Source organism: Protobothrops mucrosquamatus, unplaced genomic scaffold (assembly GCF_001527695.2).
Source record: "Protobothrops mucrosquamatus isolate PMUCROS unplaced genomic scaffold, P.Mucros_1.0 scaffold_153, whole genome shotgun sequence".
Lineage (NCBI taxonomy): Eukaryota > Metazoa > Chordata > Lepidosauria > Squamata > Viperidae > Protobothrops > Protobothrops mucrosquamatus.
The window spans coordinates 134,941-161,372 of NW_015386229.1; the positions used below are offsets into that span (position 1 = coordinate 134,941).

At 42.1% G+C, this 26,432-nt stretch overlaps 1 protein-coding gene across 1 annotated transcript; it reads right to left on the bottom strand.

The window, feature by feature from the left end:
• Positions 1 to 3,442: 3,442 nt before the first annotated feature.
• Positions 3,443 to 11,671, bottom strand: LOC107291214 (C-X-C motif chemokine 11). The gene is made up of 4 exons (XM_015820189.1): positions 11,480 to 11,671; positions 7,656 to 7,782; positions 5,079 to 5,148; positions 3,443 to 3,927 (listed from the first exon to the last, which is right to left on the bottom strand). The coding sequence occupies exons 1-4, from the start codon at positions 11,541 to 11,543 to the stop codon at positions 3,898 to 3,900; spliced, it is 291 nt and encodes a 96-aa protein (XP_015675675.1). The 5' UTR covers positions 11,544 to 11,671; the 3' UTR covers positions 3,443 to 3,897.
• Positions 11,672 to 26,432: the final 14,761 nt, after the last annotated feature.

Consider the following 26,432-nt stretch of genomic DNA (forward strand, 5'->3'; position numbering starts at 1 on the left):
ACCTTGAATCATGTAGATGACCATTCAGGCAAGCAGGATCAGTAGGATCAAGCAGGGTTGCCCCAGAGAAGAGGGAGTCAAGCTATTCTCCAAAGCACCTGAAGGCAGGACGAGAAGCAACGGATGGAAACTAGTCAGGGAGAGAACCAATCTAGAACTAAGGAGAAATTTCCTTAGTTCAGTGGAACCACCTGCCTCCAGGAGTTGTGAATGCTCCAACACTGGAAGTTTTTAAGAAGAGACTGGACAGCCATTTGTTTGAAATGGTGTAGGGTTTCCTGCCTGAGCAGGGGGTTGCACTAGTCCTAGTGGATAATCACTTAAGTATGAGCCAGCCATGTGCTGCAGCTGCCAAAAAACCCAACACAGTTCTAGGCTGCATTAACAGAGGGATAGAATCAAGATCACATGAAGTATTAATACCACTTCACAATGCCTTGGTAAGGCCACACTTGGAATACGGCATTCAGTTCTGGTCACCACGATATAAAAAAGATGTTGAGACTCTAGAAAGAGTACAGAGAAGAACAACAAAGATGATCAGGGGACTGGAGGCTAAAACATATAAGGGACGGTTGCTGGAATTGGGTATGTCTAGTTTAATGAAGAGAAGGACGAGGGGTGACATGATAGCAGGGTTCCAATATCTCAGGGGCTGCCCCAAAGAAGAGGGAGTCAAGCTATTCTCCAAAGCGCCTGAAGGCAGGACAAGAAGCAACGGATGGAAACTAATCAAGGAGAGAAGCAACCTAGAACTAAGGAGAAACTTCCTGACAGTTAGAACAATCAATCAGAGGAACAACCTGTCTCCAGAAGCGGTGAATGCTCCAACACTGGAAGTTTTTAAGAAGAGACTGGACAGCCATTTGTCTGAAATGGTATAGGGTTTGCTGCCTGCGCAGGGGGTTGGACTAGAATGATGACCTCCAAGTTCCCTTCCAACATTATTATTATTATTATTATTATTATTGTTATTATTATTATTATTATTATTATTATTATTATTATTATTATTATTATTATCATCATCATCATCATCATCATCATCATCATCATCATCATTATTATCATTATTATCATTATTATTATTATCATTCGAATTTCACCCACAAAATTATTTCTCAGAATATATTAGGGTGCAGCTTTCCTTAACGTCCAGGAATTGTGAATTTATTTCATCGATAACAAAGGAGCTGGAGGAGTTTATAAACAGCTTCTGAATCTTGATCAGTTTGGGAAGCCACCATTACAGGTAGTCCTCAACTTATAACCACAGTTAGGACCAGAATTTCCATTACTAAGCAAAGGTGGTGGTTAAGTAAATTGCGTCTGAATTTGTGAACTTTTTTGCTACGGTTGTTAAGTGAATCATTTGGTCGTTAAAGGAATCTGGCTTCCCTCACTCACTTTATTTCTTGAAAGCTGGCTGGGGAGGTGACAAAAGGTGATCACATGACCCTGGGATGCTGCAACCATCCTAAATACATGCCAGTTGCTAGGCACCTGAGTTTTGATCACGCGATCATGGAGATGCTGTGACTTTCATAACTGTGAGGATCCACTATAAGTCACTTTTTCAGTGCCGTTGTAATTTAGAGCAGTCACTCAGCAAATGGCTGTAAGTCAAGGACTACGTATACTACATTCCAAAAATGGCCTTTGGTGAAGAGATGTGAAAGATTTCAGATATAAAAGTGCCTTCGAATTTTGCTATGGAAGGTCCATTTTCATGTCATGACACGGCTGTGCAAACTGTGGCTTTTTTTACACATACGTGTAGTTGGGGCATGTAACAGCATCACCTTCAAACAAGCAAAGTCAACGGGGAAGCCAAATCCACTTAACAACTGGGTTACTAACTTAAACAATTGCAATGATTCATTTAACAACTGTGGCAAGAAAAGTCATAAAATGCGGCAACCCTCACTTAACGAACGTCTTATTTAGCAACATAAATTTTGGGCTCAATTGTGGCCGTAAGTTGAGGACTACCTGTACAATGTTTAATTTTAAGGCTATGTCTGCTGGATGGAGGATGTCTAATAATCCTATTTAGAACTGAATTTTTCTTGTCCCGGCTAGGAATTTCTGAATTTTTAATCCCCAAAGCTTTGATGGATATCCAGTAAGGAGAAACTTCCCTCAGAAGGCAGAGATGACAAATGAACAAAACGGATATTTATTATTTTTTTCTTTAATTCGTTTCAGATTGAAGATACAAAACGGGACCCCAGAGATTGAGAGCTAATTTAATCATGCACAGCTCCCAAAAGCTTTGTTTTCTTTTAGCATGAGCCAAAATATTAGCAATCCTCTGGCTCGGTGCAAATTACATTTTTGTCTTCTATTATTTATATTTTTTTTATTTTTCCTAGCCTGCGATTCTTAAAGCCACTCAGTGCCAAATCCAGCGTCAAACGAGAAACATTCTCAGTCTGGCTTCTGAGAAAGGCAGGAAGCTCCATTTCCCAGTCTTTGATCATCCTTTTAGCTGAGGGCATGAAGGTCAAAAATGTCAAGATGGCAGCTTTGACCACTTCGTGGCCGCCATCTTGATTTTTTCAAACCCTCTTGCAGACGCCTCAGCTGTCAGACGACATAATTTTCCAACAAAAACATAGCGCAAGTAAAATACAAATACACATTTAAAATCATGTCAGATTTGAGCATGAGACTTTATATTGGTTGAAAAATTACAAGCATTTTAAATTGAACAAGATCAGATACAAATCTGGATGCTACATTTCTACAATGGCAAAGCTTTGTTTGTGTGAGGAGTGTGTGTTGTGTAAGTCGGCCTGTTTGGTAAATTTATTATTAGAGTATGTGGGAACCCAGGATTTGGGTTTATTAAGTGATCAGTTGAAACGGACTTTGAGGACACACTGTGTGATTAAAGGTCAGACAGAATAGGAGAAGGAGTTTTATTGAAGTGTTGAAGAAATATTCTCTTTAACTATTGTAGACTGTAAATATAAGTGCCCACAGAAGACTCAGTGGGCAGTATGGTGTGTTATGGTGTCATAAATTCCATTCTGTGATTTATGTACTTGCACACAAAATTGCACTGCTACTAAAAATGATGAAGCTTGGATTGCAACGTTACAGCACACACAGTTCATGATTAGGAACAGAAACCCGTAATGGTATAACAAACATAAAATATAGGTACTCCTTGACTTACAACCATTCATTTAGTGACTGTTTGAAGTTACAACGGCATTGAAAAAAGTGACTTATGACTATTTTTCACACTTAGAACCGTTGTAGCATCCCCAAGGTCACATGATCAAAACTCGGACTCTTGGCAACTGACTCCTATTTACGACGGTTGCAGTGTCCCGGGGTCATGTGATCACCAAGCAGAGTCAATGGGGGAAGCCAGATTCACTTAATGACATGTTACTAACTCAACAATTGCAGCGATTCACTTAAGAACAGCGGCAAGAAAAGCCACAAAACGGAGCAAAACTCACTTTTAACCATTTTGCTTTGCAACAAAAACATTGGGCTCAGGGTGTGGTTATAAGTCATGGACTACCTGTATTGGTGTAACCAGCATAAAATATTCAGGAATGAAGGATGCCACTATCACATTGTCCTGGCTTGTTTGATTTGGAAGACTGAAGATCTTCCATGGTGAGATATGTCAAAATCAGGACAAAATCACAGACTTTTTGCCCCATTACATTGGTTCTTATGCTTGTTTGAATAAAATTCCTACAGGACGTCCTTGAAGTTACTTCTAAAACCCAGCAGCTTGATAAAAATAACTGCTGTTGCATCAGTGGCTCCCAACTTGGGTGTCATAGTTCATGAGTCCTTCAGAAGCTGATTACATGTCTGTAGGAAGTGAAGCATTTGTGAAGCAGCTTCTCTAAAACAGCTTGATCTTCCTTATTTGACATTCCTTTTCTTCATAATTGCCTATAAAGAAAGCATAGAAAGTAGGACACTTGGTTAGTTTTCCCAGTCTACAAAGGATTGCCTTGAAAGTTAATGGTCTTCTTCTGATCCTTTGACTCCATGTTCTAACTAACAGAATAACAGAATAGTAGAGCTGGAAGGGACCTTGGAGGTCTTCTAGTCCAACCCCTTGCTCAAGCAGAAGACCCTGTACCATTTCAGACAAGTGGCTGACCAGTCTCTTCTAAAAAACCTCCAGTGTTGGAGCACCCACAATTGTTCTCAGTGTCAGAAAATTTCTCCTTAGTTCTAGGTTGCTTCTCTCCTTGATTAGTTTCCATCTGTTGCTTCTTGTCCTGCCTTCAGGTGCTTTGGAGAATAGCTTGACTGCCTCTTCTTTGTGGCAACTCCTGAGATACTGGAACACTGCTATCATGTCACCCCTGGTCCTTCTTTTCATTAAACTAGACATACCCAATTGCTGCAACCGTTCTTCATATGTTGATAGCGTAAGTATATATAGATACAAAGCAGGAAATGTCTGACGATGAGTCTCAAAGATGCTTTCTCAAAAGACAACTGGACTGTTTTTTCCTTGAGGAAAAAGAAGACATTTTTCTTCTCATCCAGGAAGCTTCATCAGTTCTGGTTGGATGGTAGAGGATGGAAAGGTAGGTTCTGACAGGATTATGGTGGAGGGATGGAAGGAATATATTTCTTTGCAGTCATCTGGTCTTCATCATCTGATGAAGCTTCTTGGGATGAGAAGCGAAACTTCTTTTTCCGCAAGGAAAAAAATAAAGTCCAGTTGCCTTTTGAAAAAGCACCTTTGAGACAACTCTGACTTGGATGATTGAGAACCTCCATAGACATCTGTCAATGAGATAGAATTGGTAAGGTTTCAAGGAACCGCAATGAGTAATTTTGTACTAAATATGAGAAATGTGATCAGCCAAGTGTGAATGCTAGCCTTGTGAAAGAAGTCGCAGAGAGAATGACATGCGGTAAATAACAAATAAAGTTTTTTGCATAAATATCTGAGCCAACTTTTACTCAGGATGCTTGATTCCCAAGCTTGCACAGAAATAGACAGTTGGAAAAAGATTTTGATTTATTGGTCCTCGCAAAAACACAAATGCATCGAAAGTTCCATCAAAATGATCTGGGCTTACCTCTTTAATTGTCCTGCCTTGCTCCCCGTTCAGGTTCAGACAGCGTCTCCGGCTGTTTTTAAGGGTCACCCTGCATATTATGCAAATTAGAGACCAAATTAGACAAAGGATTGTTTGATGTTATTAACATTCTTCATTAATTATCAATGCAACTGTGGTGAAGCCTATCCACCTGCCTTCCCACCTGTCAGCTGTAAACTCAACATACCCACTCCAGTTGACCTCAAACAAGGAAGACCTCAAGCATAAGTGGGAAAACCATAATGTGAGATTTTCATATCCCTCTGAGGAGAAATTCTGGAATTTTTAAAAATCCAAGCTAGACATCTGGCTACTCAGACAGGTAAAAAGGTGCGAAGATCATCTTATTCCAATCCTGATTTCAGGATGTGGTCGATAAAAAACTGAAAAATCCCAGGGGATCCAAACCGGAGTCTTTGGAAGGACTTTTTCTAATTAAGATATAGATGTGTGTTTCATACCACGAATTTACAGTTAGACATTTGGTTCTTTGAAATAAACACTTTCTTATTTCTGAGGTTTATTGTTGTCTGTGCCAGTTTAATTGTATGAATTAATTATTTTTATGGTTTGCTTATACTGTGCATTGTGTGGATTGAACAAAATAAATGAATTTATCTTTTTTTTCTTTTCTTTAGGGCATCTGTTTTAAGCCACACCTAGGGTCTTGAAGTATGATCTGGTCCTACATGGTTTTCAGCTATATTACCATTTGACTGTGTGACCGTTGAAAGCAACGAAAGGAATGTCGTTGCGTTCAAGTTTTGCTTTGTTTTTAAACCAGATACTTTGACGTATCCCTTTATTTGTCTGTCAGTGGATAGGGGACTGATTCTCTTTGATGCATGGCTCATGCTGCAGATTTAGGAGGCAAGTGTTGTAGAAATGTTGTTTGCCAGCAAGAGCATTGAAGGGGTGGGGGCGTGGGGGTGAGGATAGGTTCCTATCTGTTTCACAGACTGCTTGTTAAGTGGGAGGGTGGCAAGTAGGTTCTCCTGCTTGAGCAGTGGGGTTAGACTAGAAGACCTCCAAGGTCCCTTCCTATTCTATTCTATTCTATTCTATTCTAAAAACATCCCGTTGGGAGAAAGGGAGTGACGAACTGCTAATAATCTATGCAGGGCAGAAAAATGGGGCTAAGGGTTATAAATCTCAGACAATTCTGAGATCACCCACCTTCCACCCCACTCAACAGCCCTGAGGCTGTACCATCTGGGGACAGAAAAAGGCACTCTGCTGTATGCATAGGACTACTTTTGAAGAAAGACAGAGAGAAAGGGAGAGAAAGGGAGACAGAGACAGAGAAACACGGAGAGAATCATGAGGGGTCTTTGGTGCTCTCTCAGCTGGCTTGTTTTCTTGCAAACGTTTCATGACCCAAACTAGGTAACATCATCAGTGCTAGTTCTACTCGAGTGCTAGAGAGAATCACGTATACATTTATAGATATGTACAAACAACGGCATCAAAGTTTGCTTTAACATGGCGATATTGAATATTGAAAATAGACTTAAGTTCAGGTCCCACGGCTTTGTTGCTTTTTCAAGGTACATGAACACACATAGGTGGAATTTTTAAAAGGATAAAAAAATACATTTTTTAAAAAAAGAAAAAAAAAGGAAAAGAAAGGAAAGAAAGAAATACCTGAAAAAAATGCAAATGAGGAAAGAAAACGGAAAGGGAAAAGGAAGGTTATGTAGGTGGTTTCCAACTTTTTTTAACAGCAGTTACATTTATAGTTTAGCCTCTCTCTCAAAGGTTACCACATAGCTTCCTTCTTTCCATAGTCTACACCAGGGGTAGGCAACCTTGGCTCTTTTATGACTGGTGGACTTCAACTCCCAGAATTCCTGAGCCAGCCATGCAGAGGGGAATGGGAGAGGTTTCTAAGCTGAGCCACGCTGGTTCAGGAATTCTGGGAGTTGAAGTCCACGAGTCATAAAAGAGCCCCAAGGTTGCCGACCCCTGGCTACACCGTCTAATCATCAAACCCCTAAATTACAAGTTAATTTCCCCCACTTTTTTCAGCAAAAAAGGCCATAAGGGGTTTCCAGTCACTAATAAAACCAATTAAATGAGCCGCTCTCTCTTTTTCCTGACTGTAAGTCAGCGTGGAAAGCATTTACTTCCATACATTTCAATCAGTTTAAGCCACATCTAAGTCAAAGGGGAAGCCCGGTTCACTTTACAACCTGGTTACTAACTGAACAGTGGCAATGATTCACTTAACAGCTGTGGCAAGAATGTCATAAAAGGGACATTAATGAGCCCAGACAACACATTGTTTATTAAGTGTTTGGTTGTAAAACTAGAACTGTCTCGCTTAGCAATGGAAATTTGGAGTCAGTTGTCAACAACTACCTATAGAACAGGGGTCTTCAAACTTGGCCCCTTTAAGGCTTGTGGACTTCAACTCCCAGAATTCCTCAGCCAGCCCTCAGGGCTGGCTGAGGAATTCTGGGAGTTGAAGTCCACAAGCCTTAAAGGGGCCAAGTTTGAAGACCCCTGCTATAGAGCAATTCAATAGCTTCAACAGGAGAACACAGCAGGACTTACAGCAATTCCTCTCGGCCACAACTGCCACTTGATTGGTGGTACTCCACTGTGGCCACCCGGTCCATCTTCACAGACAGCATTCCTGGTCTTTTGCACAAACAGCGCTCACGGCTGGAGGTAGGCAATCCTGCAAGGAGTTATTTAGAGAAGGTGACTCCTTCACCCATCAGTCACAATTGTCTAAAGCAGTGTTTGTCAACCCAGTAACTTTAAGATGATTAGGGGACTGGAGGCTAACACATACAAAGAATGGTTGCTGGAATTGGGTATGTCTAGTTTAATGAAGAAAAGGACTGGGGTGACAGGATAGCAGCGTTCCAGTATCTCAGGGGTTGCCACAAAGAAGAGGGAGTCAAGCTACTCTCCGAAGCGCCTGAAGGCAGGATAAGAAACGGTGGATGGAAACTAATCAAGGAGAGAAGCAACCTAGAACTAAGGAGAAACTTCCTGACAGTTAGAACAATTAACCAGTGGAACAACCTGCTTCCAGAAGCTGTGAATGCTCCAACACTGAAAGTTTTTAAGAAGAGACTGGACAGCTATTTGTCTGAAATGGTATAGGGTTTCCTGCCTGAGCAGGGGGTTGGACAAGATGACCTCCAAGGTCCCTTCCAACATCATCATCATCATCATCATCATCATCATCATCATCATCATCATCATCATCATCATTATTAAGAGAGGGGGTGTCAACCTATTCCCCAAAGCACCTAAAGGCAGTCCAGTCCAGTGGATAATTTAATCATTTTAACTATGGGCAGCTGACTACTACATAGTTGGGTTAATTCCTGACTGACTTTATCTTCAAAACATCCCCTGAGACCTTTTCTTAGGAATGGGATTCTTTTCCCATGGAACTTATCACTTTTGCTGTTATTTCCTCTAGGATTTAAAGGCAACTTTCCCTCTTTGAAGGATTCCCTTATTTTATATCCATCATTTTATATTCTTAAGCTATCAGTAAGCTAAAACATATGAAAGAACCATCGCAGGAATTGGGTATGTCCAGTTTAATGAAAAGAAGAACTAGGGGTGACATGATAGCAGTCTTCCAATATGTAAGGGGCTGCCAAAAAGAAAAGGGGGCATCAGCCTATTCTATCAACCCGAAGGCAGGACAAAAAGGAATGGATGGAAACTAATCAAGGAGAGAAGCAATCAGGAATTAAGGAGAAATTGTATGTGTCTGTGTGCATCAGTCAATCTCAGTGAGGAGCAGAAACTTCATGTTGCAAAGAATTAAAAACTATATTGCTCTGCAAATCCAGCTTCTGCGCTGAATGTTTCATTATATACTGGGTCATAGTTTATACAAGGTCATGGAAATAGCTCATTTGCCCTTATTTTTAATTTCTCTTTCTCTCTCCAGAGTGTTTGTGCATTACAGTGAAGTAAAATCAAACTATACTATGACTTAGACCAGCAGCCTACATGGAAAAAAAATATTTCTCCTATCCCAGCTAAAGCAACAAAGAGCAACAAAGATGATTAGGGGACTGGAGGCTAAAATGTATAAGGAACGGCTGCTGGAATTGGGGATGTCTAGTTTAATGAAGAGAAGAACGAGGTGGGGACATGATAGCAGGGTTCCAGTATCTCAGGGGCTGCCACAAAGAAGAGGGAGTCAAGCTATTCTCCAAAGCGCCTGAAGGCAGGACAAGAAGCAACGGATGGAAACTAATCAAGGAGAGAAGCAACCTAGAACTAAGGAGAAACTTCCTGACAGTTAGAACAATTAACCAGTGGAACAACCTGCCTCCAGAAGTGGTGAATGCGCCAACACTGGAAGTTTTTAAGAAGAGACTGGACAGCCGTTTGTCCGAAATGGTATAGGGTTAGCTGCCTGAGCAGGGGGTTGGACTTGATGACCGCCAAGGTCCCTTCCAACTTTATTATTATTGTTATTATTAAATCCCAGAAATCTATAATTTCTCTACTGATAATTGTCAAAGCCAGAAACAGACATTCTCCCAGGACCAGGAGTAGAGAAAGGGACACAAAGAAGGAAGGAGCAAAAAACTAGAAGAAACAGGAAAAGGGTCTATTGGGGAACACCTCGTTCTTGAAAATCTGGGGTGAGCTTGGAAATGCTGCTAAAAATCAAAGAAGGAAAAGGAGGGGGGAAAAAAGAATCATTTGCATGAGAATTACACCGCAAGGACAAGGAAGGGAAAGAAACTTTTGTATGATTATCTCTGTGTTGAATCTCCATTCCTACTTGTGGCTGATTCAGTATCTTGGCCAACGGTTAATTTATTGGCTAAATTCACCCCTGCTGTTTTTTCCCTGCCAATTGATTTTCATGAGAAGGGGCAGCTTCTTCTACAAAAGACGTGAGGTGCTGTCTGATCTGTTCCAAAGGGGGAATCTTAGGGTTGAGAATCTCTCAAACAGAGATGGCAAATAAATAGCTTGGATTGTAGGTATGGTTTCACCCATGAATACATAATAATAATAATAATAATAATAATAATAATAATAATAATAATAATAATAATAATAATAATAATAATAATAATGATGATGATGATGATGATGATGATGATGATGATGATGATAATAATAATAATAATAATAATAATAATAATAATAATAATAATAATAATAGTAGTAGTAGTAGTAAAGTTGGAAGGAACCTCGAAGGTCACCTAGTCCAACCCACTGCTCAGGAAGGAAACCCTATACCATTTCGGACAAATGGCTGTCCAGTCTCTTCTTAAAAACTTCCAGTGTTGGAGCATTCACCGCTTCTGGAGGCAGGTGGTTCCACTGGTTAATTGTTCTCACTGTTAGGAAGTTTCTCCTTAGTTCTAGGTTGCTTCTCTCCTTGATTAGTTTCCACCCGTAGCTTCTTGTCCTGCCTTCAGGCGCTTTGGAAAATAGCTTGACTCCCTCTTCTTTATGGCAGCCCCTGAGATATTGGAACACTGCTATCATGTCCCCCCTTGTCCTTCTCTTCGTTAAACTAGACATACCCAATTCCAGCAGCCGTTCCTTATATGCTTTACCATCCAGTCCCCTAATCATCTTTGTTGCTCTTCTCTATACTCTTTCTAGAGTCTCGACATCTTTTTTACATCGTGGTGACCAAAACTGGATGCAGTATTCCAGGTGTGGCCTTACCAAGGCATTGTAAAGTGGTATTAATACTTCACGTGATCTTGATTCTATCCCTCTGTTAATGCAGCCCAGCACTGAGTTGGCTTTTTTGGCAGCTGCAGCACACGGCTGGCTCATTCCTTTAGTGGGCTCAGCAACTGCCTTCTCTTGACCCTGTTCCATAAGTCAAGTCTTATTTTCCTAAGCCAGATCCTTTTAGCTCTGTTCCCCCCCCCCCTTCAAAGCCAGAAACAGATATCCCAAAGGACTAGGAACACAGAAAGCGAGACCAAATAATAAATGACAGATTTGGAAGGGACCTTGGAGGTCTTCTAGTCCAACCCCCTGCCCGCTCAAGCGGGAAACCTTGATACCATTCCAGACAAATGGCTGTCCAATCTCTTCTTAAAAAACCTCCAGTGATGGAACGCTCACAACTTCTGAAGGCAAGCCGTTCCTAATTGTTCTGTCAGGAAATGTCTCCTTATTTCTAGGTTACGAAAAGGGTACACGAAGTTACACCAAGAACTTGCACACAAAGGACAATGGGGCGAGAAGTAGAAGACACAGGAAAGGGGTCTTGAAAATCGGGAGGGGGGGACAAGCTTGGTAATGCCTCTCTTCTAGAATCCAAAAGAGAACAAGGTCACTTGTTCTCTTTTGGACTAGATGACCTTCAAGGTCCCTTCCAACTTTACTACTATTATTATTATTACTTTTCTTACCTTGCATGATAGCCACACAACAAGCCAGAAGAACAAGGACGGCGAGGAAAGCTTGTTTGAGCATCTCTGCGCTTTGAGTCCTCTTTCCTGCTTGCGATCCAGACAGAGAAGAACTGATCTTGACTCGGTGAACTCCTAATTTATTGCCTAAATTCACCCACTGTTATTCTTCAGGGATTCCCCATCCTACTCGCTTTCACTTCCCATTCATTTACCTTAGCAAATAAATAATTGCGTAGGTCCTAACCAAAGCACGCCCACGGTCTGTGTATTGCAATTCTTCTTTAAAAAAAAAAAAAAAAAGCAAACAAACTGCTTTCCTTTTAATCCTACGCTTACCCTCCACTTCTTCCCTTTTCCCTTTTCCCGATTTTATTGCCAAGAAAACTGTGCAGGAGTTTCTAGGAAACCTCTGCACAATCGGCTTGACAGACCATCTGTCTTTCCTGCAAATTCAAATTGCTGCTGACCCAATATTGCGAATTTTGCTATTCTAAGCTAGGACATGGCTTGGAGTAGACTATGTGAACCCGGTGCTTTATGTTTTATTCAAAACATTGTAGTTAAACAAACCATGGTTGGGTACAAAGTAGGAATCAAGTCTCATCACTCAGTTTAATTTGTTTCTTTATTCTAGCAGTTCACTGTTTTTCAAGTAATAATAATCATCATCATCATCATCATCATCATCATCATCATCATCATCATCATCATCGTGGGAACATAGGGTGGAAAAAGTTGTTGAGAATGAGAGGATGAAGATCTTGTGGGGCTTTCAAATACAGACAGATCGCCATTTGGAACACAACACGCCGGATATCGCAATTGTAGAGAACCGAAGCATACAGCTGATTGATATCGCTGTACCAGGAGATGCCAGAGTCGAAGAAAAAAAACTGGGAAAAATTATGAAATATCGCAACCTGGCCATTGAAACTGCGCGATTAGGGATGAAACGTGTAACAGTGGTACCCATTGTCATCGGGGCACTGGGAACTATGTCCAAAAACTTTGCAAAATACATCAAGAAACTGCAGCTTCCTGCAATAACTCCAGCAATCTTACAAAAAGCTGCGCTACTCGGAACATCTTATATTTTAAGGAGGTACCTGGTTGACACCTAGGATGCTGGTAGCAACCCGTGTCAACCATCAGCGCCAGCCAATTTGAATGTTCAGTTGACCGAGGTTCATGTTTAATGAATAAAATATAATAATAATAATAATAATTTGGAAGGGACCTTGGAGGTCATCTAGTCCAACCCCCTGCTCAGGCAGGAAACCCTATACCAGTTATGCCGAACCATTTAGAGACCGAGTGCCCAAACTGCAACCCAAAACCCACTTATCTATCGCAAAGTGCCAGGGGCTCATCAGCATTGTGGTTTCCTCAGGGGGGGCAGGGAGGCACCTCTGAGTGCCGCCTCTGGCAGGCAAAAACCAGGAGCGCAAAAATAGGCCACCGTGCTGCAAGGTGCAAAAACGGCTGCCGCTCGCCACGGGGTGAAGATACAAGGCGCTGCACCACACAAGAATGTGGCAGGGCTAGTGAGTATTACGCAGGTACTAGCCCCGCCTCATTTGCAGCGCGTGCATGCTCTCGCGGCCCGTGTGTGCACACGCGCATGTAAAATGCTTCCCCCTCCTTTTTCTTCCAGTCCACCAATCGACAATGGATGGTGACCTCTGCTCTACCACCTCTACTTGAGCTTGCTAGTCGGCCGCTTCGCCTCCTTTGTGCTGGGCGGGGCTCCTGCTCCGGGCAGGGTTGGCGGCCTGATGGACCTGCTGCTGGTGGCAGCGGCACACACGCCAACAGAGAGGGCTCATAGTGCCGCCTCTGGCACGCGTGCCATAGGTTTGCCACCACTGCCCTATACCATTTCGGACATTAGCTTGGGGTCGTTACGTTGTCACAAAGGGTTGGAATCCAGCCTCTCCTGAATTCCGTTGACACTTATCTGGCCCCAATTTAATCTTGAACTTCAGTTGACCAGATTCTTGTGTATGGGCCTAAATAAATGTTCGGTGCTGCAATTTAATGGATGGTCCTGATTCTTTGCGCCTGACACTAGCTCCCCAAACAACAGAAAGTAGCAGCACTGAAAGACTGTAGGGAATCTGCTTGACTCCAGTTTGCATCAGTGGCCTTTCCCCCAGACTCCCAGTGAGTATCTGTCCCATCAAATAGGAAAGAGCAATGTAGACGGATATGGAATATATGGGAAAATACAGCTAGTCTATAAAATAATAATAATAATAAAGTTGGAAGGGACACTGGAGGTCATCTAGTCCAACACCCTGCTCAGGCAGGAAACCCTATACCATTTCAGACAAATGGCTGTCCAGTCTCTTCTTAAAAACTTCCAGTGTTGGAGCATTCACCACTTCTGGAGGCAGGTTGTTCCACTGATTAACTCAATGGAGAAAACCAGATTCACTTAACAGCCGTGTTACTAATTTAACAACTGCAGCGATTCACTTAACAACGGTGGCAAGAAAGGTCGTAAAATGGAGCAAAATTCACTTAACAAATGTTTCACTTTGCAACAAAACTTGTGGGCTTGATTGTGGTGGTAAGTTGAGGACTACCTGTATGCAGTCGTTCTTCCTCACTTCCTGGAAGCATTGTACAACTTCAGCATTTTGTCGACTTGAGGAAGGACAGATGGTGGGGGCTACAATTTTTAGTAATCGGCAGTCCATTTGTAAGTACTTCTGACTTATATACAAGCTTGAGTTAAAGGCAGAGATAGGAACTTGTTCTTAATCCACGGGACTTCCTATAAATAAAATTACTACCTTGAAATCCGGGCGTGTCTATATGTGTAAATCTTGGGGAAAACCGTCCTTTGCCAAATCTCTCTCTCTCTCTCTCTCCTATGTTAAATGTTTACTTTTCTAGCAGCCCAGAAACTGATACCAGATCGGACTGCCTTTCGTCTATTGAGCAAGAAAGGCGAATCACCTCTACACATGGTCCTTGACTTACGACCACAGTGGAGCCCCAAAGGTTCTGTTGCTAAGTGAGACATTTCTTAAATGAGTTTTGCCCCATGGTTGTTAAGTGAAATCTGGCGTCCCCATTGACTTTGCTGGTCAGATGGCGGCAAAAAAGATCACGTGACCCCAGGACACTTCAACTGTCATAAATATGAGTCAGTTGCCCAGCATCTACATTTTGATCACATGACCATTGGTCAGGGGTAGGCAACCTCGGCTCTTTTGATGACTCGTGGACTTCAACTCCCAGAATTCCTGAGCCAGCATGGCTCAGCTTGGAAACCTCTCACTTTCCCCTCAGTGTGGCTGGCTCAGGAATTCTGGGAGTTGAAGTCCACGAGTCATATAAGAGCCAAGGTTACCTACCTCTGACCATGGGGATGACACAAGGGTCTAAGTGTGAAAAACAGTCATAAGTCACTTTTTTCAGTGCCCGTTGTAACTTCAAATGTTCACTAATGTTCACTGTTGTTAAGTCAAGGACTACTGTGCTCAATTTTATCTCTAGATATGACCCCTTAATTCAGGCATGTCAAACTCGCGACGTCACGTGACGTCGCGCAACGTATTGGAGCTTTTTCGCCATTGCCGACAATGGGGTGGGCGCGGCTCCGGTATGATGAAACCGGCCCGCGGGCCGGCAGTTTGACACCCCTGCCTTAATTGAAGATCCTAATCTGGTTGTGAGTAGTGTTTTCTCTCCTTGACGGCTACAGCATCTGAGGCTGATGTGCATGATGTTACATCCTTTATTCAAAACCCAGGTGGGGCTGAGAAAATATAATTTAGATTCTGCCGGGCAAGGGTTCTGCAGTAAATAGAATTTATTGGGGTTCCTGGTCTGTTTTTCTGCCTGTTTGGAGAAAATGTAGATCAGTGGTTCTCAACCTGTGGGTCGGGACCCCATTTGGGGTCGATCGACCATTTCACAGGGGTCGCCAAGCAAGGCTGTCCGCCATTTTTTTTGTCCGCCATTTTTTTTCCATTTTCCGGCGGGTGCCTTACCTCCCTTGGGCTGGGCCAGCTGGTGGTCAGCCTGCTCCGTCTCTGCCGCTTGCCAGCTACGCCTCGGCCGGCGCAGGGGGCGGAACCACGCATGTGCGGCGCTCCCGGGAAGGGAAAGTCCTCGACTTACGACCGGTTTAGTCCTCGACTTACGACCGGTTTAGTCCTCGATTTACGACCGGTTGGGGTCGCGGCATTAAAAAGGTTGAGAACCACTGATGTAGATATTCTGCATTGGATTTATTCCTGCAGTCCAGCTGCAGACAAACAGAAACGAAGGCAGGAAATACAGATTTTAATCAATTTGGTGCTAAGCGCTGAATCCAAGGAGCAGCTGTGCAGTCACGCAGTTGTATAAATAGGGAAAGTTTGAATGAGAAAGTCCCTTTTAGAAGTCTATAGATATAGGCAAGGACTACCAATATTATTTTATAGCTTGGAGGGAAACAGTGAAAGCCAATCCCTTTAGGGAAAGTGACTATTTTTTGCCCGCTTAAAAAGAAAGTGACTATTTTTTGCCCACTTAAACTGTCACAGTTCTTTGTAGTAGGCCAACTCAGGAAATTGATACCACAAGAAATGCTGCCTATTTCTTGGTTGGTTTGGGGCTTGGAGGTAGACAACATCTAAATTGAAATAAATAAAATATTAGAATCCTACTGTTTGTTATAAGCTCTAATGCAGATAATGGAACCAGAATTTCTACGTATTGTTAAGCCAGGCCGTTGTAAAGTGAGTCGTAATTTTACAACCTTCCCCCCTCCCCTCACAGTTGTTAAACAAATCAGGCAGTTGTTAAGTCCACCATCTAAATCAGGGGTCTTCAAACTTGGCCCTTTTATGACTTGTGGACTTCAGCTCCCAGAATTCCTCACGCTGGCTGAGGAATTCTGGGAGTCGAAGTCCACAAGTGATAAAAGGGCCAAGTTTGAAGACCCCCTACATTAGAAGAAATATCCTGCCTGCGGAAATGGAACAAGAGAGGCAGTATAGTGTACTGGTTAAGGCATCAGGGTAGAAACTGGAAGGTTGTGAACTCTGCTCTTGTTTTAGGCATGAAGCCAGCTAGGGTGACCTTGGGCCAGTCACTTCCGCTCAGCCCTAGGAAGGAGACAATGGCGGACCACTTTTTAAAAGAAATGCCAAGAAACCTGCAGAAACCTGTCCAGGCAGTTTCCAAGAATCAGATATGATAGAACGGAAGGACAAAAAAGAAGTAAAATAAACTGACTAAATCTTGTCTAGTGGGAACAGTGTAAATGGCCATTTGCCAGGGAAGCTGTTGTGACTAAGCAGATAACCTTTACTATTCTGTTCTTCCCTGCCAGTCTAAATGCCAAGTAGAATTTAAATCCTGTATACGTCTCAGGCGTGGGCGTTATAGCATATATGTTCAGAAGATTTTCCAAGCCTAGGCAGAAATGAAAAAAGCTGTTATTTTTAAAAAAGCAAAAAAAAAAAGCAGTTTTTGGGGAAATAGAGCAAGATCTTTCTGTGCCTGAAACTGACAAAACAAGTGGAAATTCCATCTTCCCAACAACTGGTATTTCCAATAAATTGAGGGTGTGTGTGTGTCCAGCTTACAAAATACAGGCAGTCCTTGACTTACAATAATTCATTTAGCGACAGTTCAAAGTTACAACGGCACTGGAAAAAGCGACTGGTTTCACACAGACCGTCACAGCATCCCCATAGTCACGTGATCAAAATTCAGACACTCGGCAACCGACTCGTATTTATGTCGGTTGCAGCGTCCCGGGGTTGAGTGATCCCCTTTTTGTGATCTTCTGAGCAGCAATGTCAATGGGAACATCAGATTCAATTAACAACCGTGTTACTAACTTAACATCTGCAGTGATTCACTTAACGACTCCCTCAAGAAAGGTCATAAAATGGGGCCAAACACACTTAACAACTGTCTTGCTTAGCAACAGAAAGTTTGGGCTCAGTTGTGGTCATAAATCAAGGATTATCTGTAGCAGAGAACTTTGCATTGAGAATTGGAGTATTTCTTTCTCTCTCTCTATGCTTAACTGCTTCAGTTAGATGTTGTGTTTAGTTTTAATTGTTTTGTGTGTGGCTTAAGCTCTCCTTATTTATTTACACAAGTCGGGCGTTCTATGTAGACTCAGTTCAATATTTACTTTTCTCCTTACTCTTTGAGAGCAGACGCTTAACTTGAAAGAAATCTGTTGCCCCAAATGACTTGATGACTCCTGATCCAAAGTGGATCAGGACCTTGTGGCCTGCTGAGAACTTTGGATGTGTTTTTGTTACTAGCCCTGGCATATCTTTTGATCAACTTTTGGGGGGTAATGTCATTTGATTTTTTTTTAATCTCTTGTGAAATTGATTTCTCTCCCAAGTGGGAGGGAGAAAAGGCGAAATCATTAGCCACATGCAGATATACTACAAAGACGAGAAACTACATAACGGAATAAAAGAGTTGGAAGGGACCTTGGAGGTCATCTAGCCAAGGGCTTTTCAACCTTTTCACCCATTGTACCACTTTTAGGATATGGCAATATCTGAGTACCACCAGTCGCCTAGCAAGGTGTCAAAAACTTGATGACCAAAAAAAAAAAAAAAGGAAAAAAGTGATAAAGTACAGGTAGTCCTCGACTTACAACAGTTCGCTTAGTGACTGTTCGAAGTTACCATGGCACTGAAAAAAGTGCCCCCCAAGCCACAGCCGAGCAAGACACCTGCCTGCCCACCCAGCGGCGCTCTTCCTTCTGTCCGAGGTTTCCATTGTTGTGAGCATTTCTGTTGAGGATTGGCAGCAGGGGTAGGGTGGGGGTGTTTGGTTTTTATTCCCACCGTATGCTGGATGGTTGTAGCAGGTTTTGGTCACTTCACATGACCCTGGGACACTGTGACCGTCATAAATATGAATCAGTTGCCAAGCATCTGAATGTAAATCACAAGACCCTGGAAATGCTGCAACATTCCAGCTGATCGGTGCTTCTTCTGGGCTCAGCAGAAGCGCCAGGATCAGCGCTGAGCTCCAGCTGGAGCCTGGCGCTGATCTTGGCGCTTCCACTGAGCCCTGACAGTCCCAAAGAAGCACTGATCCTGGTGCTTCCGCTGAGCCCTGACAGCCCTGCAGCTCCAGCCATCTCTCGCTCAGGCTTGTGTGGTGCTGCCACTGGTTCAGCTCATTCCGCTCCCCCGCTACCACTTTTCTAGGATGGTCGCGTACCACCTGCCAGGTGCCAATGTACCACAGGTGGTACCCGTACCACTGGTTGAAAAGCCCTGTTCTAACCCAACCCCCTGCTCAAGCTACATTAAGACTTGTGGACTTCAACTCCCAGAATTCCTCAGCCAGCCATGAAGCAAAGTCATGCTGGCTGAAGAATTCTGGGAATTGAAGTCCACAAGTTTTAAAGTAGTCAAGGTTGGAGATCCTTGGTATTGGGTCTCCTGCTTGAGTAGGGGGTTGGATTAGAAGACCTCCAAGTTTCCTTCTAACTCTGTTATTCTGTTATGTAATCTCTTGTCCTTGTAGCATAACAGGATGTGACTAATGGTTACACCTTTTTTCCTTCCCGCTTGCTTCCTTTGGGAAAGAAATCAATTTCACAACATTATAGGTGCCTTGCCTCCCCTCTCCTTTATTTCCATTTTCCACAGTCCAAAACATTTTCCACAATCCAAAACCGAGACATGATAGCAGTATTCCAGTATTTGAGAGGCTGCCACAAGGAGGAGAGGGTCAACTTATTTTCCAAAGCACCAGAAGGCAGGACAAGAAACAATGGATGGAAACTAATCAAGGAGAGAAGCAACCTGGAATTAAGGAGAAACTTCCTAACAGTGAGGACAATTAACCAGTGGAACAGCTTGCCTTCAGACCTTGTGGGTGCTCCATCACTGGAAGTTTTAAAGAAGAGATTGGACAGCCACTTGTCTGAAAAGATATAGGTTCTCCTGCTTGAGCAGGGGTCTGGACTAGAAGACCTCCAAGGTCCCTTCCAGCTCTATTCTGATTCTTACTCATTAGAGACCAATTCTGGATCTTCTGCTGTGTGACACTCTCAATGTCTGAAGCCTTCTCTTTTCAAGGGGACCTATGACCAGCTACTTCAATCTCTCTTCATTGATCCCCTGATCCTCTCCACTACTTTTCCAGCTTATTTGAAACTTTCCTTAAAGAACAGCCTCCCAAACAGGTTAGTATCTGATCAGTTGGATGTCATCTTTGCTTCCTTGGATGGCCTCCAAGACCGAGACATTGCGAAAGCAGATGTTATAGCAAACCAGAAACTGATCTAAAATAATTACAGGGAAGCAACAGTCATAGGAAAGTACGCCCACACAAAAATCCTACCATGACAAAATTGTCGTTGTCAAATTTGGAAGGAAGGAAAAGAATGAAGAACATCACAGGAAGTGTAATTCCTTGTCGTCATTGTCCTCCTCCTCCTCCTCCTCCACCTCCTCCTCCTCCTCCTCTACATATACTTATTTGTTACAAATTAATATTTGGAGGGGACAGATAAGAGTGAAACCCCTGGGCCTCACTTCAGGATCCACAACTTTTGTGATTATGCCTGTGTTAATATCCAGATGCTTATAGGCTGTTGGACTCATAATCCAGGATCCTGAAGATGGAGGAAAGCAGATGAACTGCACAGGTGAATCTCAGCCCTGATGACATCATCCACGACATCTATTTATTTATTTGTAGCCCACCTTTATTATAATTACAAACAACTCAAGGCAGTGAACATATCCAACACACCTTCCTCCTTCCGTTATATATTCAAGATGGACAATATTTAATATTTATTTGCTATATATATGTAGGGATGTGGGTCTATACATATATTGTTCATATTATGTTTAGGTGTGTGTCATGTATGTGTTTCACTTTGAGAGCGGGCAACTAAATTTCATTTTTGATGTGTGCCATTGTGCCCACAGTATAAAAACGACAATAAAGGTTATCTTATCTTATCTTATCTTATCTTATCTTATCTTATCTTATCTTATCTTATCTTATCTTATCTTATCTTATCTTATCTTCTTTCTCCTATTTTCCCCACAACAACAACAACCAATAAGATGAGTAAGGCTGGGAGAGAGTGACTGAACAAACTTGCCCAACTGGCTTTCATGCCTAAGACTAGAACTCACTGTCTCCTGGTGATTGGCCAAAGTCACCCAGTTGGCTTCCATATCTAAGGCAAGACTAGAACTCCCTGCCTCTCTGTTTTTAGCCTGGTGCCTAGAAATAACTACTAGACCAGGGACAGACCACCTTGGCTCTTTTATGACTCGTGGACTTCAACTCCCAGAATTCCTGAGCCAGCATGGCTCAGCTTGGAAACTCTCCCTTTCCCCTCAGCATGGCTGGCTCAGGAATTCTGGGAGCTGAAGTCCATGAATCATAAAAGAGCCAAGGTTGCCTACCCCTGGACTAGACCAAACTGGGTCTTGCTGAACAGCCGCAGATAGTACCTACGACAAAAATTATGCTAAGAGATGAGAAGAAACACTCCTTCAAACAAAGAAGAGCTGAAATGTTCCAACATCTCAGGGGCTGCCACAAAGAAGAGGGAGTCAATCTATTCTCCAAAGTGCCTGAAGTCAGGACAAGAAGCAACGGATGGAAACTAATCAAGGAGAGAAGCAACCTAGAACTAAGGAGAAACTTCCTGATAGGGAGAACAATTAACCAGTGGAACAACCTGCCTCCAGAAGCGGTGAATGCTCCAACACTGGAAGTTTTAAAGAAGAAATTGGATAACCATTTGTCTGAAATGGTATCAGGTCTCCTGTCTGAGAAGGGGGTTGGACTAGAAGACCTCCAATGTCCCTTCCAACTCTGTTATTCTTTTTTTTTAAATAATATTTTATTAATTTTCTAATTTTACATTTGAGTATTTAAAAAGCAACCTGGTGACTGGGTTAATCAATAGTTCAATGACAAAATCTTTAGTGCAAATCTCAGGTTACAACATCAAATATATCTTCTCTTTTTCCCTTAACATTTACTGTCTCATATTCAAGCTAGTACAGTTCTAATTATGTCAACTCGATAAAAACATCATTATTACATTTATCAATACATTTTTGGCTTATACATATCTTAATTACATTTAATCTTCATAAACAATCCATATCCTGTTGTTACTTTTTACCAATTTTTAGTTTCTCATCAATATTCCAATTTAACCTTTGATATTTATAATTTTCAGACTTTGGGTAACCAATATTTCCCTTGTCTCACTTCATAGCAAAATATAATATCCAGAATACACATTTTATCTATTTAAATTTAATCTTGTTCTATTTCCTAAAAGTTATCTATTTCCCACCATGTTAAGTCATCTACTTAATAATACAATATCCCCTTTAATAAATCAAAACCATTATATATATGGCCTGGGTTAATCAATAAATCAAACATATTCACAATATTTAATTTTTTTCCCTTTTAGGCCTAATTTTTAAATATTGAACAGATAAAAATCCTGATTTCCAAATATTTTAAATCTAATGACCAAAATTCCCCATATCTCAATTCTGTTATTCTTAAAGAAGACCTGACAATCTTGTTATCTGAAGAGGTACCTGCTCCTATAGTCCTCTGCCTGTCCTGTTCCTTGGGGACTGCTATCTGATAGGCTTCAGAAGGAGTTTTTTCATAGATAACCTCCACACATTGGGACACTTTTCCACAGAGACTGAATCAGCCCCGTCTCATTTGGCTTTTGGGAAAGCTGTTAAAATCTCCTTTAATTGATGGTTAATTGATGAACAGATTGGGTTTGTCTTTTTTCTTTTTTTTTGTCCGTTGGTTTTTTAATGTATTTTTTGCAGGTGTCAGAAGTAAGTCTTCATCCTGGTTCATCCAAGCCGGGAATAAATAAGCAACATGGCGACTGCTTTGGGAAGATGGTTACAGTTTATTGAAGAAGCAGAAAGATGGTTCTTGCAGGAAAGAGCAGAGGAGAGAAGGGGGGCTGAGCACATGGGCAAGGGGTTTTTATACCCCCTCTAGCCTTTTGTTTGGAATAGTTTCCTGTTCCTGTGGCATGAACTTTGAGGATATTTCTGAGTGTTTTTCTAGGCCTTGATATCTGTGGTTTAATCCTATTATCATATCCGGCTTCCCTGGTGATGGGGCTAATGACTCCTAGAGTTTGGGTGGGGTGTGCAGATTTTAAGTCTCTTTGTCTTGACAAACTTTCTGATGGTTTTACATCTGCATTTGTATAGGGCTGGCTCCTGCTTTGGGCAAAGAGATTTTGAGGCCAGGATTGGTTTCTGGTTTTAAAAATCCTTTTGATGAAAAATATATTTTTCTGTCTTTTTAATATTTCCTTCTGTGGGCTAACTTCCCTCACAGGGTTCCCTGGAGCAGCTTGCTGATTCATTTATTTCCTATTTGTTTGTTTATCTATTTGTTTTCCTGACTCTGGATCCTCAACACCTGTAACAATCTCATCATGATTAAAGTTAAAGTTAAAAAAGGGTTAGGTTTAGGGTGTGGAAACCCTGCAAAAATGCAAAATGCAAAAATATCTTTAGCATGTGGAAAACTATATGCATTTGTGTGTGTGTCTCTGTGTGTATGTGTTCCTTCAAAGCCAGCAGAGCAAATTCTAGCAATGCTAGTTTGAAAGAGGAAGGAAGTAATTCTAAAACATTGTTTCTGATTTTTCCCATGTGAGTAATTCTGCAAAGAAAGTTTTGGAGAATTAGTTAACATGGGACTTGGGTCCTGGAAGTGAAACAAAAAGTATTTTTTTGGCTGGGAGAATAGAAATGGGGAATAATTGTAGGATTGTATGGTTTTTATGAAAAATGCCAGTTGTTTACTTGTTTCTCTGCTTACAAATCATGTTTTGCTAACTGGAGAAAAGAGGACACATTCGGTCCAAATAATTTATAGCTTCGGAAGGAATTTTTTCTTGTTTTACTAAACTTCGTTTTTCTGGCCCTGGGGGGAAAAAACAAATAAACACTACATCCGGTCCAGATTTCAACACCCCACAGCTGCTTTGGACGAATCCCTGGTAAAGGAATGCAACTTTATTTTAGAGAAAACATTTGTGCTAATTTATTCGCAAATGTAAGTAGATTGTGTAACAGTTATACAGTTGGATAGGCTTGCCAAGCCTTGCGAAATGCCATGTGGGGAACATTTTGAGGGTCCACAGACATGTCTTTCTCAAAATATCTCTGCACCACAAACACTGTGGTCTTTGCGGTTAATCATGAACTTCAGTATGATACAATCTCTAGGAAGACATAGGCTGGGGATTTTCCCAAAACCTCCACCAAGTTCTACTAAATGGTAGCGATATTAGAAGTTGAAACTCAGGGTTTTTCCATAAGGTTTCATTAACTCCTTTCAGGCGTGATGGGGGATGTTCTGGTGTTCTCCATAGTCCCAGGTCAATTGTCTCCAAAAATGGTGGAGTATGAGCCGTATTGTGATTATGGAATTATGTAGGCCCAGATTAAGAGTTGTTCACTCCCCAGGTCAAATACTGTATGTTAGAAAAGAACTGCCAACTCTTCTATCAATAGAAGAGAATATTTGTAGCCTAGGGTTGAACTATGGGGTCCTTGGTACTCTCTGACCTTCTTGCAGACGTTTCATTGCCCAACTAGACATTTCATTGCCCAACTAGACGTTTCATTGCCCAATCAGTGCTAGAAGAGAGTGGGATTTGTGGAGTGGAGGAGGAGGAGGAGGAAGAGGACTGTGGAATCCTTGGTGCTCTCTGAGTTTGGTGGTTTTCTTGCAGACATTTCATTGCCCAACTAGGTAACATCATCAGTGCTAGAAGAGAGTGGGATTTGTGGAGTGGAGGAGGAGGAGGAGGAGGAGGAGGAAGAGGACTGTGGAGTCCTTGGTGCTCTCTGAGCTTGGTGGTTTTCTTGTAGACGTTTCATTGCCCAACTAGGTAACATCATCAGTGTTAGAAGAAGTGGGGTTTATTCTCTGTTTTTATATATAAGTCTATAACACTGTTGGTACCAACACTCACAAGGCAAGCCATTGCATATAAACAGAGAGCAACCCCCCACTCCCTTCTAGCAGTGATGATGTTACTTAGTTTGGTAATGAAACGTCTGCAAGAAAACAACCAAGCTCAGAGAGCACCAAGAAGAGAAGAGCTTGACTCCCTCTTCTTTGGGGCAGCCCCTGAGATACTGGAACACTGCTATCATGTCACCTCTTTATTAAACTACTAGACATACCCAATTCCTATAACTGTCCTTTATATTTTAGCCTTCAGTTACCTAAGCCATCTCTAAACCACCACGGAGTGACACAAGCCGAATCCTCCTTCAAGTGCTGCATTAACTATTCTCTCCTTGACACCGACAATTTTCCCCCTTGCGGACAACTTTTGCTCAGAAGAAAAGGCCTGTGTGTGCTCCCATGCATAAATAGCTGGGCAGAGCTGGTTGTCAAAACAACCAATCCCAAACACACCAGATTCTCCTGGGGCCCCTCTGGGAACACAACCGCTTGTCTCCTCTCCTGCAGAGTTAAAGCCTGCTGCCAGGTGCAGACTCAGAAAGGTTGTGTGCTGCACACAACCCCAAGACAACATTTTCAGGCAATATTTGCAAAAAAAAAATCTATTGTGCGTTGTTGATGTGGATGCAAATGCTGGATTACTCTGCTGCTTTTAGCTGCTGGTATGTTCTTTTCTTATTATACGGTATCTTCGCTGATAAAGGTCAAAGATGGTGCTTCTAAATATGTTTATCCAAGACTAAGGTCCAAGGTAATAATGATAATGATGATGATGATGATGATGATAATAATAATAATAATGATGATGATGATGATGATGATGATGATGATGATGATGATGATGATGATGATGATGATGTTGGAAGGGACCTTGAAGGTCATCTAGTCCAACCCCCTGCTCAGGCAGGAAACCCTATACCAGTGATGGCGAACCTTTTAGAGACCGAGTGCCCAAACTGCAACCCAAAACCCACTTATGTATTGTTGGGTGCCAGGTGGGTGTGGCCCATTGGGTGGGTGTGGCCCGTTGGGTGGGCGTGGCTGTGGTGGTAACGGCAGACTGGGTGGGACTAAAAAGTTCAATCAATCAATTCCAACTTTGCGAGATCTTTTTTTTCCCCACAAGAAGTTGAAATTGATTGATTGATTGAACCTTTTTTTTTTTGCACACGGCGGCAGAGGCCTAAAGCGAAAAGGTTTTATAAAATCCAGCTGAAGGCCTAGGACTGGGGCGACAGTGCGCGTGCCCACAGAGAGAGCTCTGCGTGCCACCTGTGCCACGCATGCCATAGGTTCGCCACCATGGCCCTATACCATTTGAGACAAATGGCTATCCAGTCTCTTCTTAAAAACTTCCAATGTTGGAGCATTCACCGCTTCTGGAGGCAGGTTGTTCCACTGGTTAATTGTTCTCACTGTCAGGAAGTTTCTCCTTAGTTCTAGGCTGCTTCTCTCCTTGGTTAGTTTCCATCCATTGCTTCTTGTCTTGCCTTCAGGCGCTTTGGAGAATAGCTTGACTCCCTCTTCTTTGTGGCAGCCCCTGAGATACTGGAAGACTGCTATCCTGTCCCCCCTCGTCCTTCTCTTCATTAAACTAGACATCCCCAATTCCAGCAACCGTTCCTTATATGTTTTAGCCTCCCGTCCCCTGAGAGAACTAATTGGATTTGTGCTATAACCATCCTACAGTGGTATAAAGTGAGCCCTTATTCAGTTAACAGAGAAGGCTAAATTGACTGCTTTGATAAAATAAAAGAATATAAGTACTTTTGTTTCTGCTTGGAAACTGCTTCTGGACTTTGTGCTTGAGGTGGAAAAAAATGATACTTTGATTTTTGGACTTTATTGATTAGACTGATTTTTTGCACTAGCACTGATGATGTTACCGAGTTGGGTCATGAAACGTCTGCAAGAAAACCAGCAAGGTCAGAGACCA

What these genes read in the sequence shown, in the direction of transcription:
- LOC107291214 (XM_015820189.1), bottom strand. Translation starts at nt 11,543, where the DNA reads ATGCTCAAACAAGCTTTCCTCGCCGTCCTTGTTCTTCTGGCTTGTTGT. An exon ending in TGTGGCCGAGAGGAATTGCT is followed by an intron (nt 5,149 to 7,655) that starts GTAAGTCCTGCT and finishes CATAATATGCAG; the next exon opens with GGTGACCCTTAAAAACAGCC. An exon ending in AAGGCAGGACAATTAAAGAG is followed by an intron (nt 3,928 to 5,078) that starts GTAAGCCCAGAT and finishes CTTTCTTTATAG; the next exon opens with GCAATTATGAAGAAAAGGAA.